Here is a 16,352-nt window from a genome sequence, read left to right as displayed (position 1 = left end):
CCAAGCCAACTACTGTAACTCTTATTCAATCCTGTATTGTGCAAGTATTCACATTCCATGTGCGTTGAAATAGAACATTTTGACTAAATTAAAGAGACCAATTTTCTCCATAACCATATATGTCTTTATTTCTCTCCTTATATCAGTGTAGTGAGTGTGTACTTTTCTCAACATGATCAGTGTTCTGTTCACGCAGAATAGGTTTCCTTGGTGATCTCTGAGTTAAGAATTCTGCATTGGCAAGAGCTCTCTTGCCGCAAAACTCTGCAATATAAAAATACTCTTACAAATTTACAAAATCTGCCATGGAAGGCAAATAATAACTGCGCAGAATGAATTCCTAATATTTATGCCCCAGCTACAGCATGCAAGTACAGGTATCCTCTGATTTTCTGTGCTTCCACTGTCATAATATTCCTGGTAGTGACTTGCAATCTCATACATGCTAAACATGTTTTAACCATACAACCCATAAGCAAGTTTTTTCATTAAAACTGCAAAAATTGACTTAGCCACATCTTCAATTACCAAACTTTCGGAACAGGTGGCTAAGCATTCACAGGATATTGGAAACTTAAACGACGTAACATCTGAAAATCGAAAATTGGCGGAGGCTGCGATTGGGAAAGCAGAGGCCGCAGCCAAAGGAGTGGAGGAATTGAAAGGAGAGGTAAGACCGCTCCACAAACATATCACAGACCAGCAGGCCTACCTGTCTTTGGTGGAACTGCGAAACAGGGAAAATAACCTGAGATTACGCTCTATCCCAGAGATTGAGAAAGAAGATTTGACCGGCTTTCTAACGGCAGAATTTTCCAAATTCTGGGGAATAAATCAAGACACAGATTTTAAAATAACGACTGCCTTTAGATTGGGAAGAGTCGCTGGGAAGGACAGGCCTAGAGACTGTTTGATTATTTTAAGGACTAAACAGGAGAGAGACAAGCTACTTGATTTACACTTCAATAAAGCACTTGTGATCCAGGATAGAAGAGCACAAATTTACAAAGATATTCCCAAACAATTACTGGATCTAAGAGCCAACTACACTGACCTAACTGGACTTCTGAGAGGTAACGGAATACCTTACAGGTGGGAGTTTCCACAAGGCGTCTTATTTAAATACAAAGGAAAGAAGATAAAAATCAAAACGAAAGAAGATTGCCAGAAGTTCCTACACGATCACGGAGAAGACCTACAGAAAGGAGCAGCTATTTGGCCACCACCAGAGTCAGGGAAAGAGTTACCACCTTCGGACTCGGACAAAAAAGAAGACACCCCACAAGAATAACAACAGATTGATACAAGATGTCTCTGCAGCTGTATAGTTGGAACATTAATGGCGCGAATTCCCCAGAAAAACGCAAACGGATCTTCCATATCCTAAAGAAAGAGAACTTGGACATAATTTGTTTGCAAGAAACCCATGTGACAAGGGCTCACAGGAAGGTGTTAACAAATAAAAGATTAGGCCAAGAATTTATCTCATCAGATAGAGTCAAGAAGAGAGGCGTGGTGATTTACGCCAAAGAGACTCTTTCACCGAAATTTTTGTTTAAAGATGAACAAGGAAGAATCCTGGCTATTGAGATTTCGACCCAAGGAGAGAAAATTTTGATATTAGGAATTTATGCACCAAACGAGGGGAAATCAGAATTTTATAAGAAGCTGCATGAGACATTATTGGACTATCTGGACTATTCGAACATCATTATGATGGGAGACATGAATGGGGTTGTCTCTACCTTTATGGATAAGTCACAGAACCAGAATTTGACTAAAGATGGAAGACTACCAAAAACTTTCTTTGAACTAACTGACAATATGGATTTAATTGACTCATGGAGGACGAGAAACCCCCTCGGTAAAGAAGGAACTTTCTTTTCTGAGGCCCACCTGTCATGGACAAGGATCGACCAAATTTGGACAACTAGAGGGCTGGCACCTAAGACCACAAAAATAGAAATCTGCCCAAAGACTTGCTCCGACCATAACGCTTTGAAAATGGAAATGAGATTTACTACTGCCGACTCCTTCAGATGGAAAATGAATGACAACCTGCTAAGAGATCAAGAGATTGTAAAGAAGGCCCAAAAAGCTTTAAAGGATTATTTTGAAATCAACTTGAACACCTCGGTGGAAAAAAGAATAATCTGGGACGCGAGCAAAGCTGTTATGAGAGGGTTTCTGATACAACAGAATACGATTAAGAAAAAACTCTGGAATGGTAAAAAGGACAAGATATTGGAGAAGATAAGGGACGGCGAGAAAAAATTAAGATTAAACCCAAAATCCAAAGAGACCTTAAGAGAAATTAAATTCCACCAGTCACAATATGCGCAACTGATCAACCAAGAAGTGGAATGGAGAATTAAACAAATGAAACAAAGATCATTTGAATCGGCGAATAAATGTGGGAAACTGCTAGCTTGGCAGTTGAAAAAGAGACAAAAATTAAACTATGTTACCAATCTAGAAGTTGAAGGAAAGAACATCCAGAAACCGGGAGAAATTAGAAAGTGTTTCCAGAAATATTTTAAAAAATTGTATACACAAGGACCCGAGGATGTAACCGAGATAGAACAATTCTTGAAAGAAAATGGTCTTCCAGAAATATCTCAAGAGAAGAGATCAACCTTGAATTGTAAAATAACACAACAGGAAATCGAGGATGCCATTCAGAATATGCAGCTGGGCAAATCTCCAGGACCTGATGGACTTACCTCCAAGTATTATAGGACGCTAAAAGACTATTTGATACAACCACTAGAGGAGGTTTGTAACCAGATTATGGGGGGAGGGAAGGCACCAGATACGTGGAAAGAAGCATTCATCACATTGATACCCAAAGTAGAAACTGAAAAAACTCAACTTAAGAACTACCGTCCCATCTCACTCCTAAATGTGGATTACAAAATATTTGCGGATATTTTGGCCAACAGATTTAAAAAAGTATTAAATGAGATAATCCATAAAGACCAGGCCGGCTTTCTCCCAGGTAGACATTTGTTTGACAATACCAGGAACATTATTGATATTTTGGAACTTTTACAAACAAATATTAACACCAAATATTAAGTCTCAAGCATGACTAAGACCTTTTAAAAACACCTCAGAGTAAAAGGAAATTAGGCTATTTCCAGTCGCCGTTGTGTATTTGTTCATTTTATGACATTTTATGACAACGAGCTTTGACAATGAGCATTCATCCTGAATTTGCTTGTGCAGTGCTTATACATCCTCCCATTAAGAATTTGCTCATCCCCCAAACTTCTTGGCACATTTCCCCATGACTTTCTTAATCAGAAAACAGCTGTGTGTTTTGTAACTGAAAAAGGTCATGCAAGACTATACAGACTAGAGGTGACCACTGTCTGACAATGACATTGAGTATCTTTATCACCAACTCCTGTACGGCAGCCCTAACGCATGCGCTGAATGCTGTTTATTAGATTTACATCCTGCTTTGCACCTAGAATCCTCAAAGTGAAGTGACATTTATGAACAGCCCCATTAACCACCTGACAAGTTAAACAAAAGCCCTCCAGAATGAAGAATATTTAGTTCTCGTATAATTTCCAGAAGGCTTTCTAGAACCTTCAGAATAGGACACTGCTCCTGGAGAGGATTTTCATGATTGGACACTACATACCGTCCAGGGGAGATGCTGCCCCAAGGTCCCACCCTCCGGGAGATGCATAAAACAGGAATTTATCACCAGAAATTTCCCTTTGTGCTGAACTTAAGGAAGGGGAGCAGATCCTGAGATGATCCCAGAGCAGGCATGCCATGGTGTGTTAGCTTAAACTATAGAACACAACCATTCTTAAGGAATACATCCATTCCTAAGGAAATTACATCCATTCTTAAGGAATACATCCATTCTTAAGGAAATCAGCTCACTGGAAGGACAGATCGTGAAGCTGAGGCTCCAATACTTTGGCCACCTCATGAGAAGAGAAGACTCCCTGGAAAAGACCCTGATGTTGGGAAAGATTGAGGCACAAGGAGAAGGGGATGACAGAGGACGAGATGGTTGGACAGTGTTCTCGAAGCTACCAGCATGAGTTTGACCAAACTGCGGGAGGCAGTGGAAGACAGGAGTGCCTGGCGTGCTCTGGTCCATGGGGTCACGAAGAGTCGGACACATAGAATACAACAGCATAAGAAGAGGCTGCTGGATCAAGCCAATGAGCCTTCTGGTCCAGCCTCCTGTTCTCCCAGTGGCTGGCCAACTAGATGCCTGTGGGAAAACCCACAAGCAGGATCCAAGCACAATCACATTCTTGGCCGTGAGCTCCAGAGCCTATGTAACAGGGCTCACCTAATCCGGAATTGGATTTCTCTCACGCATACCAACACACACTTCTATTGTTCATAAGAAAACCAAATGTAATTTTAAATTTATTTAGGGAGGGGAATAAAACACACACACACACACACACATTTAGGCTAAAGTCTTATACCCATCTACCTATGAATAAGCCTCACTGCAGTCAATGGGACTTATTTCTGAGTGGGCAGTAAAATAATTGCACTGTTAATCATCTGAATTTAAGTGTTATCTTCTGCAACTTGCATTTGGTCTAAACGCTGAATTCTTTTTTTATCCGTCATAAACTTAGTAGCTAAAGTATACTTACATGGTTGGGATTTTTGTTTCCTTGGTTGGATTTCAAAACCATCTTTTCATGTGGACAATCTTGTATACTGCAGTATTTTACCCAGTCAAGGGGAGGAGGCAAGCAACCAGAATGGGATGATCGGATAGCATGCTGAAGCTGTTAAATATAAGGATGAATGGTAATAAAATAGAGTTTGATTCCACAACTACCTACTGTGGTTGCTTCTGAAGATCAATATGCACACTATAACTTTCCTCTCTTCTATTCTCCCCTGTCTGTTCTCGTAACTGAAAATAATCCAGTTAGTAGGTTTAGTGCATAGTATGTTTTTCCCTGCCTGTCACTGCCGGCATTCGCAGGTACACCGTGTTGAGCCTAAATTTTTAATCACCGAAGTCAATAACACGTTTGTCCCTGATTTCATGGGGATTAAAATAGCATGCTTTTTAGAAATTGCCATGCTAAACATTCTGCATAGACTTGGAGCCTGATTCTCAAACCACTATACATTGCAATTCTCATTACACCCTCAGATCATGTGCTCACCAGCCCTGAAACTGATGATTTGGATTTTAAACTGCAGGCTAAGTTCTGGTGGCTCAAAGCAGCTTCTCTACCCACCCCACAATGGCCCCACATGCTGCAGCCCCCAGGCGCTCCTTGAAAAGCTGCTTCTGAGACTCCAGTTCAACACATACCTCCCAAGTGCCCCAGAAAAAAATGGGACATCCCATTTTTTTACGCAAGATCGCAGGGGCCATTTGGGGTGCCACAACCTTGCATGCTCTCACGCTGTGCTCTCGTCCCCCCAAAAGTGCAGAAAAGTCCCCCCAAAAGTGCAAAAGCGCAGGTCACAAGACTTGTCTCAGAGTGCGTCCCAGTTTGGGACTTGAAAAAGTTAGACGGTATGTCATGCGATGCAGTACTGAGGGGGGAGATACAGGAGGGAGGTTATCAGCAGAAAATGGTGACCTCTCCCATTGTGTAATGCAGTGGGCTTCTAGAATTCAAGCCATGAAGTCTAAACTCTGGGAAGTTATTTGAGGATTGCCATGGTGTGAGCTTTGCTACCTGAAACTTCAGTCCACTGATTGTAAGAAGTTGCTGTATACCTTTATTCTGTCTGTCTCTGTAATGTCTCCACTAACAGGCTTTCACATAGGAGATATTTCCAGTCTTACCTGGAGACATCAGAGATTGAACAGGGAAGCTGCATGAAACAAAGATGCTCTAAAATGGAGCAACATCCCTTTATCTTTTCACTTAAAGCAACTCTGTGGTTTCATTATGACTTGTAATACTGTTCACCGACAAAATATTGTGGAAAGTATTTTGATTTTGATAGCTCTGCTATTTCTTTTGTTTAAAAAACAACAACAGAGACTTGTGCCACTCTAAAGGCGAAAACATTTATTATGGGACATATATGATTTTTATACAGTATTTTTCTCTCTATAACACTCACATTTTTTCTCCTAAAAAGTAAGGGGAAATGTCTGTGCGTATTATTGAGTGAATGTGTGGTCCCTGGAGCCGACTGCCCAAGTACAGGGGCAAAAAATCAGGCAAAAATCAGATCGCAGAGGAGGGAAGGCTAAAAAGAGGAGGTTGCTGCTTTCCTGCATTCTGCCTCAGGGTCTTACTGCCTACTGTTTTCGCTAGGAGCGCAGCCGACAGCCACCACCTCCTCCTCTCCGTGCTCCGCTGCTGCTACTGCTGCTGCGTCCAGCATTGCAGGCAGCTGGAAAATGCAGGTGGGAGAGAGAGAGAAAGAGAGGGGGGGCTGGCTTGGGTGGGTGGGGGGAAACTTTTGCCTTCCTTTCCTCCCTCCCGTTAAACCCCTCTCCTGCATTGTTAGCCAGCTGCTTCTCCGCACACCCCTCTCGTGCTCCTTGTCCCTTCTGTGTTTTTCCTTCCCTCCCCACTTAAAACGTGGTTACAAAGCATGGATCCACATGGATCCTCAGGATCTTTGCATTGGGTCACCCCAAATTCACCATCAGATCCCATAGCATGTCCATGGCTACAGCCTGCACCAAAAAAATCACGCACCCACTGTTGCCTGGGGCCAGAATGGTGCAAAAACGTGGTTACAAAGCACAGATCCACATGGATTCTCAGGATTTTTGCATTGGGCTACCCCAAACTCACCGTCAAATCACATGTCTGTGGCCACAGCATGAAGCACAAAAATGATACATCCACTGTTTCATTCAGATTTTTTTTTCTTGTTTCCCTCTTCTAAAAACTATGTGTGTGTTATGGTCAGGTGCGTGTTATCGAGCGAAAATACGGTATTTTGAAGTATTTTAGTAATCTGTACCTTTACCTTTATGCTGTTTCTATTTATCATTTTGTGATTAGGAATAATTCTGCTCTCTTTTTGTGTTGTGACAAGGCATCTTCTTAACACCAGTATAGCAGGCAGGTACATCAGTTTATATACTTAAGATCAGGAAGTCAAGTAGCACTTTATGATTGAATTGGATTAGATGCTGATTTGAGATCACAGAAAATGAAGCATTTGAAAAATGAGCTTGAAACCCACCCCCACCCCCAGTATAAGTGCCTAAATTGCCAAATCCACTTTTGTCTCTGCATACATAAACACTGGCAGCAAAATCCTTCCCCAAATAAGTGCCTGTCGCCTGCATACAGAGCTGGGAAGAGAGAAGAAAGACTCTAATTGTGGGACATTGGCAGTCAAATATCTAACAGTTAGAAAGTCTTGGAGCAAACAACCACAGAACTGTACAGTGGTACCTTGGGTTAAGTACTTAATTTGTTCCAGAGGTTCGTGCTTAACCTGAAACTGTTCTTAACCTGAAGCACCACTTTAGCTAATGGGGCCTCCTGCTGCCGCCGCGCTGCCGGAGCACGATTTCTGTTCTCAACCTGAAGCAAAGTTCTTAACCTGAAGCACTATTTCCGGGTTAGCGGAGTATGTAACCTGAAGCGCATGTAACCTGAAGCGTATGTAACCCAAGGTACCACTGTACTGCTAGATAGGCAGACTCATACCATAGTACAGGGGTATCTCTGGTTACGAACTTAATTCGTTCCGGAGGTAAAGTTCTTAACCTGAAACTGTTCTTAACCTGAGGTACCACTTTAGCTAATGGGGCCTCCTGTTGCCGCCGCACCACTGGCGCGCGATTCCTGTTCTCATCCTGAGGTAAAGTTCTTAACCCGAGGTACTACTTCCAGGTTAGCGGAGTCTGTAACCCGAGGTGTTTGTCACCCAATGTACCACTGTAATGCAATTGGTGGAGAGAGAGCTCTGTGCGATGTCATTTCCTCTGTTTACTGTAGCAGGGAAAACCAAGACATTTAATTCTTCCTGCCACCTCTCCCCCCCCCCCAAGTCTCCAGTGCAGACAGGTGCATAGCTGTCAACTTCCCCCTTTTTTAAAGGGAAATTCCCTTATTCCAAATAGGATTCCTTGCAAGAAAAGGGAAAAGTTGACAGCTATGGACAGGTGTCTGTCTGCACCGTCCTTGAGCAGAGACTCCATTTTTATAATCAACTAAGTATCTTGAAACCTAGAACTATTTTTACCTGCATAGTTCTGCAGCCTTTGCTGTGATCCAGTGCAATACTGTTAAGTAAGCAAAGGCTATTTTTAAGTTTCCTTTTAAAGTTGTCGTCTGATTGTTTGTTAATAGGGGTTTAAAATGGAGGGAAGCCAGCTCCCTTTCATGAGCTGGAATTGCTCAGAAAAGGAAAAGCTTCACAGCCTAGTTCCAAAGCTTATATTTTTGTTGCTAAGGATGGAAATTTAATGCTCTGCTTAACCCACACACACACATGGGAGACTGGAGGGATAAATTGTATTTAGTATATCCTCTCCTAGCCATCAACAACCCATCCCACACTAATAACTTAATAATTTTAAATGTTCATTTGTCTGTTGCAAACAACTGTTTGCTGCCAGGAAATGTAACCTGTGCAGTGTATCCCTTTAAATTACCCGTGTTACTTTGATGATAGAGTGCTACTATGCCATTTCATATTATATTATGAAATCTCCAGTATCTAGGGCTCTGTAGTGAATGCAAAGCAGGGACATGATGGATCATAATTTACTTCCAATAGGAAAGTCAAGCTCACTTATATGAGCCATTGTGTCAAGTTTAATTAAGTGGTACAGTGTCAGATGAGAGCCTTCTATTGATGGCTTCAAAGAGCCTCTCAGATGGTAGAAACTGACATGCATGGAGGGAGGAAGATAACCCAAATAACGGTGTAGTTTTTTTTACATTGTGTAAACCACACTTCAAAATATATAGAGATATGGCAGCTGAATATATAAAGAGGTTTCCCATGGGTTGAAATTATTTGCAGTTTGCATTGAAATCTCCATAAGGCAAGGAGCTTAGCCCTTTCCCCCTTTGGAGTTCAAATGTACACTTGCAATTTGTCTGGTGGGGGGGAGAGAGATACTATTAGGATTGTTGGTTTGCACTGGTTCTATTTGAAAGCTGAAGAGTGCTCTGAAGCTGTTGTGCCATGCATGTTTTGTAAGGTTTCATAGCCAAAAGGAACACAAAAAGCAACCTCCTTTTCTGCCCTATTGCATTTCTTACTCAAACTAAACATGGATGGTTAGCAGAACTAGCGTATGTCTGAAAGATGTCCAGGCTATGTCCACACTGGGGTGTTGCCGTATTCATGGGTTTGTGCATTTTTGGCCACACATGAGCACTTTCAGTTTTATGCCTCCAAAGTCTCTCTCTGTTTCCTGTCCACACTAGTGGGCAGTGCTTGATAAGATGCATTTGCGCTGAACACTGTTCTCTCTTAACCTCAATTACTACTTCTGCACGTACCATTAAGTTCTGGAAACCTGAGGTGTGTTGTACACATGCATGCAGGTACTCGTTTTAACTGTCCTCACACACATTTTCTCATATAGATAGATATAGATATGAAATACAAGTTTTCTTATATACCAGATTTGACCATAAGTGCAACCAACATTTTTTTTAAAATAAATGTGTTGCTTCAAGGCAGGAAAGGATTTGGAGTCACTCACACAGAAGGCTGCTACTTCCTTTCTTCTCCTTTTCCAGCCTCCTGCACTTACAAGGGCATTAAAAATGTAATACAGCTGTTTAGAACAAGAGCAGGCCTATGCAAAAGAGCTGCTTTAAAAATACAACTATTACAAATGGTGGAAAAAGGCAGGTGGTATTATTACCTTTGGGCTAATAGAAACAAAATGGAAGCAAGGAATGTGTTGATAAATGTGGCCCAGAGAAATGCCATCACACGCTTTTTGGTTTTTTAAAGAGACCTACCCACTCAATGTGCGTCAATGAATTCCTAGTTGGGTAATGTGCTATCTTGTACTGCTTTTTCTTCCCTCGTTAAATTATCTGAGGATCGGAAACATCAAAATTTAGCAGGGGTGGGAATTGTGGGCTGCTTTTTGGACAAGGAAGACATTATGTGGACGCTTCTCTTCCCCCAAAATAGAGACACAAGCAGCTTCAAATCCACTTTAAACTCCAGTATAGACAAAATTCTTGTCCCCCAGTGGGCTGTCTTTTCACATGCAAGGAGTTTGTTATGGAAGGCAGCATTCAGGTGCATTATTCCTCCACATATGTGTTGGAATTCTTGCACACAAGTGCACACCAGGTAGACACTATTTTCCTGTCCTAATTCACACACTTGTGTAACGCAGGGATTATAAATTGTACTGTACTTTATTTTCCTGTTCCTTTTGTTATCTGGGCAGTGCACTTTCAGTGTTCCCTATGATGACAGCATGACCACTGTTCCTTCCAACTGGGGGGACAAGGAAACTGCTTGGAGACATGGATGGTTTACAAAGAGGCCAGTCTGGGCTTCCATCAGAAGACACGCCTTCCCACACATAATTAGTGTACATTAATGCATGTAGTCAGACATTTTATCCTTTTCTGGTATAAAAGCTGAGTTTGTTGCATAGTAGAAATCAAAATGTTGAAATTTTATCAGTTCTTTGATTAACTGACTATCTCTGAGTTTTAAATACAACCAATCTCTCTTTTTCTCTGTCTGCAGGGGATCTGTACCACGACCACAGCATTTTTACATTTCTTCTTCTTAGCTTCGTTTTGTTGGGTTTTGACGGAAGCGTGGCAGTCTTACATGGCTGTTACTGGAAAAATTAGGACACGACTCATAAGGAAACGCTTTTTATGCCTTGGATGGGGTGAGTTCATATGACTCAGCTAAGATGTTTTTCAGCTTAATGTTTCATGCACGGATAACCTTTGGAACATGAATGCATGTTTCAATAATCCTGACAGGTAGTAGATTGCACGGTTTCTAAACCGAATATTAGTACTGGGAGATTTTCTATAGAATTGCAAGCAGGAATATAATTTAATTCTATTGATCTGCTTCAAGATATGGCTGGTGATGAATGTCTCATTGATTATGAGAGTTTATCACACCATAACTTACAGCCTTTAGCAGATTCTCAGTAAAGCACGGTAATAACAAAAACACAAGCAATGTTTTATTTTATTTTATTTTAAAGACTCTTACTGAAATACATCACAGCTCAGTGTGGTTTCTTTGTTGTATACTATGTCAAATGTACTGGTCACTTAGCAACATAAAAATGATGCATGCTGGGATGGAAGCTGAACTGTTGACAAGCTCCTGGTAGGTGAAGTGTGCATTAACATTACATGCTGGTGAAAAGGTGTTTTTTTTCCCCCACCCCTCCCTATGAAATCAATCTTTATAGGTTAATATAGTAAGCTGTGGTTTTTCACATCCCATAAGAAGCATGCATTGTGGCTCACAGGAATAATGGTTGCTGGATAAATTCTAAGAGAGTAGCCCATATTTCAGCAAAAACCACAAAGGCACTGTGGCACCTTAGAGACTTGACAAATATGTTGTGGCAAGAGCCATCAAACGTGTAGGGAAGTAATCATACAATCACAGAATTGTAGAGTTGGAAGGGATCACGAGGATCATCTAGTCCAACCCAATGCAGGAATCTTTCACCCAATGGAGGACTCAGACCCATGACCCTGGGATTAAGTATCTCATGCTCTGTCCAAACTTTTTTCAAACAGGGCCAGATTTGATGAAGTGAAGGGCCGTGGGGGCCAACCAAAGTTCTTAAGCTTTTTTTTAAGGATTTTACCCCAGGAAATAAACTGCCACAAGGGCCGGATTAGGCCCCCAAAACAGACTTTGGACATGCCTGACACTAAGCTAATGACTGGGGGTTTCTCTTACAGGTCTACCAGCATTGGTGGTGGCTATATCAATAGGTTTTACCAAGACAAAAGGATACGGAACCAGTAACTAGTAAGTCACTCCATAATAATAAACGTTTTCAATGACCGCCAGCTCCTCCATCCCTGTTTATCACACAACCTGCTTTGGGGTATTTTTACTCTTCTGTGCTGACGTGGAAGTTGTTTAAAGGTGAATAATAAGTGCGCTGGTAAACAATGGGCAGGCCCAGTTGAGGAGAAATGTGGGAGAAAGCTACCAAAGGACAGCAAATTGCTATCTATTGAATGGGGAAATTGTCTTCATCTTGTCAGAGCGCTACAGAAGTACCTGAGCCTGGGGCTTCTTCCCTAGTGTGCCTGTTCTGGCCTCTTCCTTCAGTTGTTTCTAGCAAACAGCCTCTTACTCAAATGCAGATTTACCATCCCCTTTCTTCCAAGAGCTTACTGTGATTAATAAGAGTTCGGCAAAGGAGGCATGGTGTGCCCATATCCACTCCTATTCATTTATCTCTCCCTGAGCAACTATTCTGCAGGATTTGATATGGAAAAGGAAATGAGATTCAGTAGTGGCAGGATAGGGAATGCCAGTGAGTAGGAAACAGGTGGTTTAGGAATATAGCGCACGATCATTGAGATGTTTTAGACTGCGCTTCCCATCAGCCCCAGCAAACTGGTAAAACTGGAGCTGATGAGAGTTACAGACAAAAACATTTGGAGGGCAACAGCTTTGGGAAAGCTGCCTTGAAGCAGCTATTACTTCACCATTCCTTTTGCAAACGCTGGGCAAATGAGCTAAAGTTCCCAGAGCATGGAGGGCATTCAACAGCTCTCTAGAGCAGAGCTTTCCAAACTGTGTGTCGCAACACATTAGATGGGTCATGTGAACGCTCCTCACACTCCTCCTAGTTTGCTAGTAAAACCGAATTACTGTGTTGCGAAATTATGCATATCTAAAAAGTGTGTTACCAACATGAAAAATTTGGAAAGCTCTGCTCTAAAGGCACTTAGAATTTAGATGGATTAAGAGCTCCTTATTTTGAGAGAGTGCTACATGTATTCCATCAAAATCATTACATCTTATTTGGAGCTTTAGATGAGTGACTTGGTGTCTACTTCATGAAGTATTTTCAATAGAAAAGCAAGACATCAATGAAGCATTAACAGAGAAATACTTAAATTGTGTCATTAAGTCTGTAAAAAAATACTTGGAAGATGCTTTGAATGCAACAAAGTGTGAGAAATTAGCATTAGAATTGTAAGTTGAACTGTATTAAAAATGAGCTATTTTAGCATTTAACACACACACATAAAAAGGGGGCTTCCTTGAAGGTAGATTTCCTTTTTGCCATGGTGCCGTAACTTGAAAACTGCTGAATGAAAAATGCTAAATATTCAGTACTGGCAGAAACATTTTTTTAAGGACAGTTTATTTGAAATGTTTAGCAAGCATGAAATACAATATCTTCTCAGACATATTCTTCCACATAGAAGTAAACTAGGTTTCATATTTCTTCCACATAGAAGTAAACTAGGTTTCATATTCCTTAAGTAATACACAAGATATTACAGCTATATATGCTCTGTCCTTGTAGTAGAACAGCAAGTACAGGTTGCATTCTGCAGGGTTGGATACATTGCAGACTGCAGCTAAATAGTCTTGGAAATGGCTAGTTTTCAGACTTTCTGATTTATTGGGGTGTGTTGGCCTACATGTGCAATAAATCTCTGTTTTCTGTTTGTTGTGAAACTGTTGGAAGTGCAACAGCAGGGATCATTCCATTTGAACATAAGGATTACTTCTGTTATTAAAGTCATCTAACCAAGAGGGGGAGGTGTTGCTTAGTAACTAAGCAGATACTTGGTGAAATAGCATGTCTTCTGGTTGGCTGTGTGGATATGAGGGAATTGTTCCTCTGTAAATTTGGTTGAATGTCACCCTGCTATAAACAAGGCCTGAAATAAGAGAGACAAAATCTCTGCTTATTTCTCCTCAGATAATTAGAATTTCTTTTCTCTCCTGCCTGTGTTATTTAAGTGACTTTGCCAACAGAAAGTATCTTAAACATTTTGATATTCCAAGACTGAGAAAATCAGTGAGGCCCCACAATCAGTAGACAGATATATAGACAGACAAATAATAAACCTTATTAATTTTTATTAGTTCTTTTCTAATGTTCTTTCCAGTTGCTGGCTCTCTCTCGAAGGAGGACTTCTCTATGCTTTTGTTGGACCTGCAGCCGCTGTTGTCTTGGTAAACATTAAAATCACCTATTTTAAGTAACCATGGTAACATAATCACTGACTGGCTATTATGTTAAGTGTTCTAAATTCTGATATGGAAGTTATGAATGCATACTTATTTTGCATATACTTTCAGTATCTCAAATACACAGATGATTAAAGGGCGGTTGTCCCTCTTAACACATGTTAAATTTGTGCACTTGTATTTATAAAAGGGGTATGTATAATATGTGTGCCAATGAGTGGTGTGGCCTGTACAGAGGGGGCGTGGGCTGAGGAGATTTCCGAGAAGCAAATAGAGAGCTTTGGGGGTTCCTTTTGGCCCCCAGCTAACAAGTTCACCATCCCTGAATTTTGCTCCATGTTTGATTACTGTTGATTATTCTCAACAATTGCACTTTGTAAAGGAATACAAAATCAAACTTTTCTCAGCCTGCAGTCCCAGTATGGCTGTGTTAACACAATTTCTTTTGGAACTTCTTGTGTGGTTTCTCAGGGCAATTTCACCTTGTAGTGAAATTTAGAAAAAGCAAGAAGAGAGCATGCAAACTTACATTCTCGCCTCCTTCATTCCTTCAAATTGATAAGCTCTAGTGAAAGCATGAGGGGGAAATTAATTTAAGAAGCTTACAATCACCTACTTGCTTAATACTCACTCCTTCCCCCAGTGCACAAACACAGAAAACGCTGACTGTGTGTCTATTGATCCTCTGAATATTCTGAATGCAGATCTGCCTCCAATCTTACTAATCCTTTGAAGTGAATTGACTTTGAGCCGAAACTACCATATATTTATTGGCTCTGAAGCACTTTGAAGCCTCAAAGAATCTATATCTCTGCCTGGTTTTGTTTTTTTGTAACTAACACAGTGCAGAAGGAACAAGCCATCGTATCTGAAACACTTCAGTAATCCAAGCAAAAGAAAACAATGTCACTTTTCATAATCGCCTTCTTGTCAGAAATGCTCATTTTCCCATCAACTTTGGCTGTATGCCTTAAAAATGATATCAGTCAAAAAACTAATCTAGGTCATTTGAATGTCATCAGCATCAACCTGCCTGATCAAACTGCTTGCCTGTGTCTTCCGATTAATATCAGCCCTGCCTTTTAAACTCAGACAAGGTTGTGGAAGCACTCCTGTAGTCTAGAGAGGGGGTGGCGAGAGAGATCCTTCAGACAATCTATTCATTGAGCACTTATCCTAATTCAGTTGCACAAAGCTTCCACTAAGGTTGTTTGGTGACTGCTGCTTATTGTTCTGATTTGTTTGTGGGAAAGTTATATGACAGTGATAGTTAATTCTAATTTCTTCGTACAGACTTCCCATCTATCGGTTGTTATCCCACACTTTTTAGTGCATTCCTCCATCACTTTCCTTACCGCAAAAAGTCTCTTATATCACAAACCTAAATGCCTAGTCTAATCCTTTCTGCAAAATAGTGATTGGAGGTGACCATAGATACAGATGTGGAGTTGGATTCTGTGTTGTGCAGAGCAGTGGATAAGCCCATTCGCAAGAGAGTGGAAGTGATTTTGTTTTCTACGTCCCCCTTACTTCTGCAGCTCCAAAAATCAGCTCTGGATTGACAGGGATCCTACACCGCAATGTCTGAAAAGCGACTGGAACCTGCAAATAAAGGATGAGGAATGGGGGGGGGGAGAATACTACCCTTTCCCTCTAGGTGGGAGCTTCAGTAGAATCACAGTTCCCTCTACCAAAGGAGCCCTTCCATTCATAGTGGGGCACCTCTGAATCTGATGCATTTATATAAGATATAAGAAGTGGTGCATACCAGAAAAACTACCGTATTTTTCGCCCTATAGGACGCACTTTTCCCCCTCCAAAAATGAAGGGGAAATGTGTGTGCATCCTATGGGGCGAATGCAGGCTTTCGCTGAAGCCTAGAGAGCGAGAGGGGTCGGTGCGCACCGACCCCTCTCACTCTCCAGGCTTCAGGAAGCTATCCGCAAGCCTTGGGAGCCCGCGGGAGTTCCCGCCGGGCTCCCACGGCTTGCGCAAAGCTGCCTGCACCTCAAAGCCCGGGCGCGCTCAGCAGTCGCGCCGGGGCTTCGGGTAGCTGTGCACAAGCCGCGGGAGGGTTCCCCCGGCTTGCGCAGAGCTTCCTCTTATCCCGAAGCCCCGGCATGCTCAGCAGTCGCGCCGGGGCTTTGGATAGCTGTGCGCAAGCCGCGGGAGGGCTCCCCCGGCTTGCGCAGAGCTGCCTCTTATCCCAA

The 16,352-nt window shown here is 41.7% G+C and overlaps 1 protein-coding gene and 1 long non-coding RNA gene across 6 annotated transcripts in view; one reads left to right on the top strand and one right to left on the bottom strand.

Moving 5' to 3' along the window:
* Window positions 1–16,352, top strand: part of ADGRB3 (adhesion G protein-coupled receptor B3) — a 458,060-nt gene that overhangs the window by 397,493 nt on the left and 44,215 nt on the right. For all 5 annotated transcript variants that reach the window (XM_082218223.1, XM_082218224.1, XM_082218222.1 and 2 more), the window contains 3 exons: window positions 10,678–10,828; window positions 11,877–11,946; window positions 14,061–14,127. In XM_082218223.1, the coding sequence (XP_082074349.1) occupies window positions 10,678–10,828; window positions 11,877–11,946; window positions 14,061–14,127 (288 nt within the window). The remainder of the gene's footprint in view (window positions 1–10,677; window positions 10,829–11,876; window positions 11,947–14,060; window positions 14,128–16,352) is intronic.
* Window positions 4,620–16,352, bottom strand: part of LOC309529962 — a 104,613-nt gene continuing 92,880 nt past the window's right edge. Inside the window, exon 4 of the long non-coding RNA XR_014218560.1 lies at window positions 4,620–4,781. This is a non-coding gene — a long non-coding RNA (uncharacterized lncRNA). The remainder of the gene's footprint in view (window positions 4,782–16,352) is intronic.

The sequence above is a fragment of the Podarcis vaucheri genome (genome assembly GCF_965113315.1).
Source record: "Podarcis vaucheri genome assembly, chromosome: 3".
In the NCBI taxonomy this organism is placed as follows: domain Eukaryota; kingdom Metazoa; phylum Chordata; class Lepidosauria; order Squamata; family Lacertidae; genus Podarcis; species Podarcis vaucheri.
This window is presented reverse-complemented; position numbering and strand designations above follow the sequence as displayed.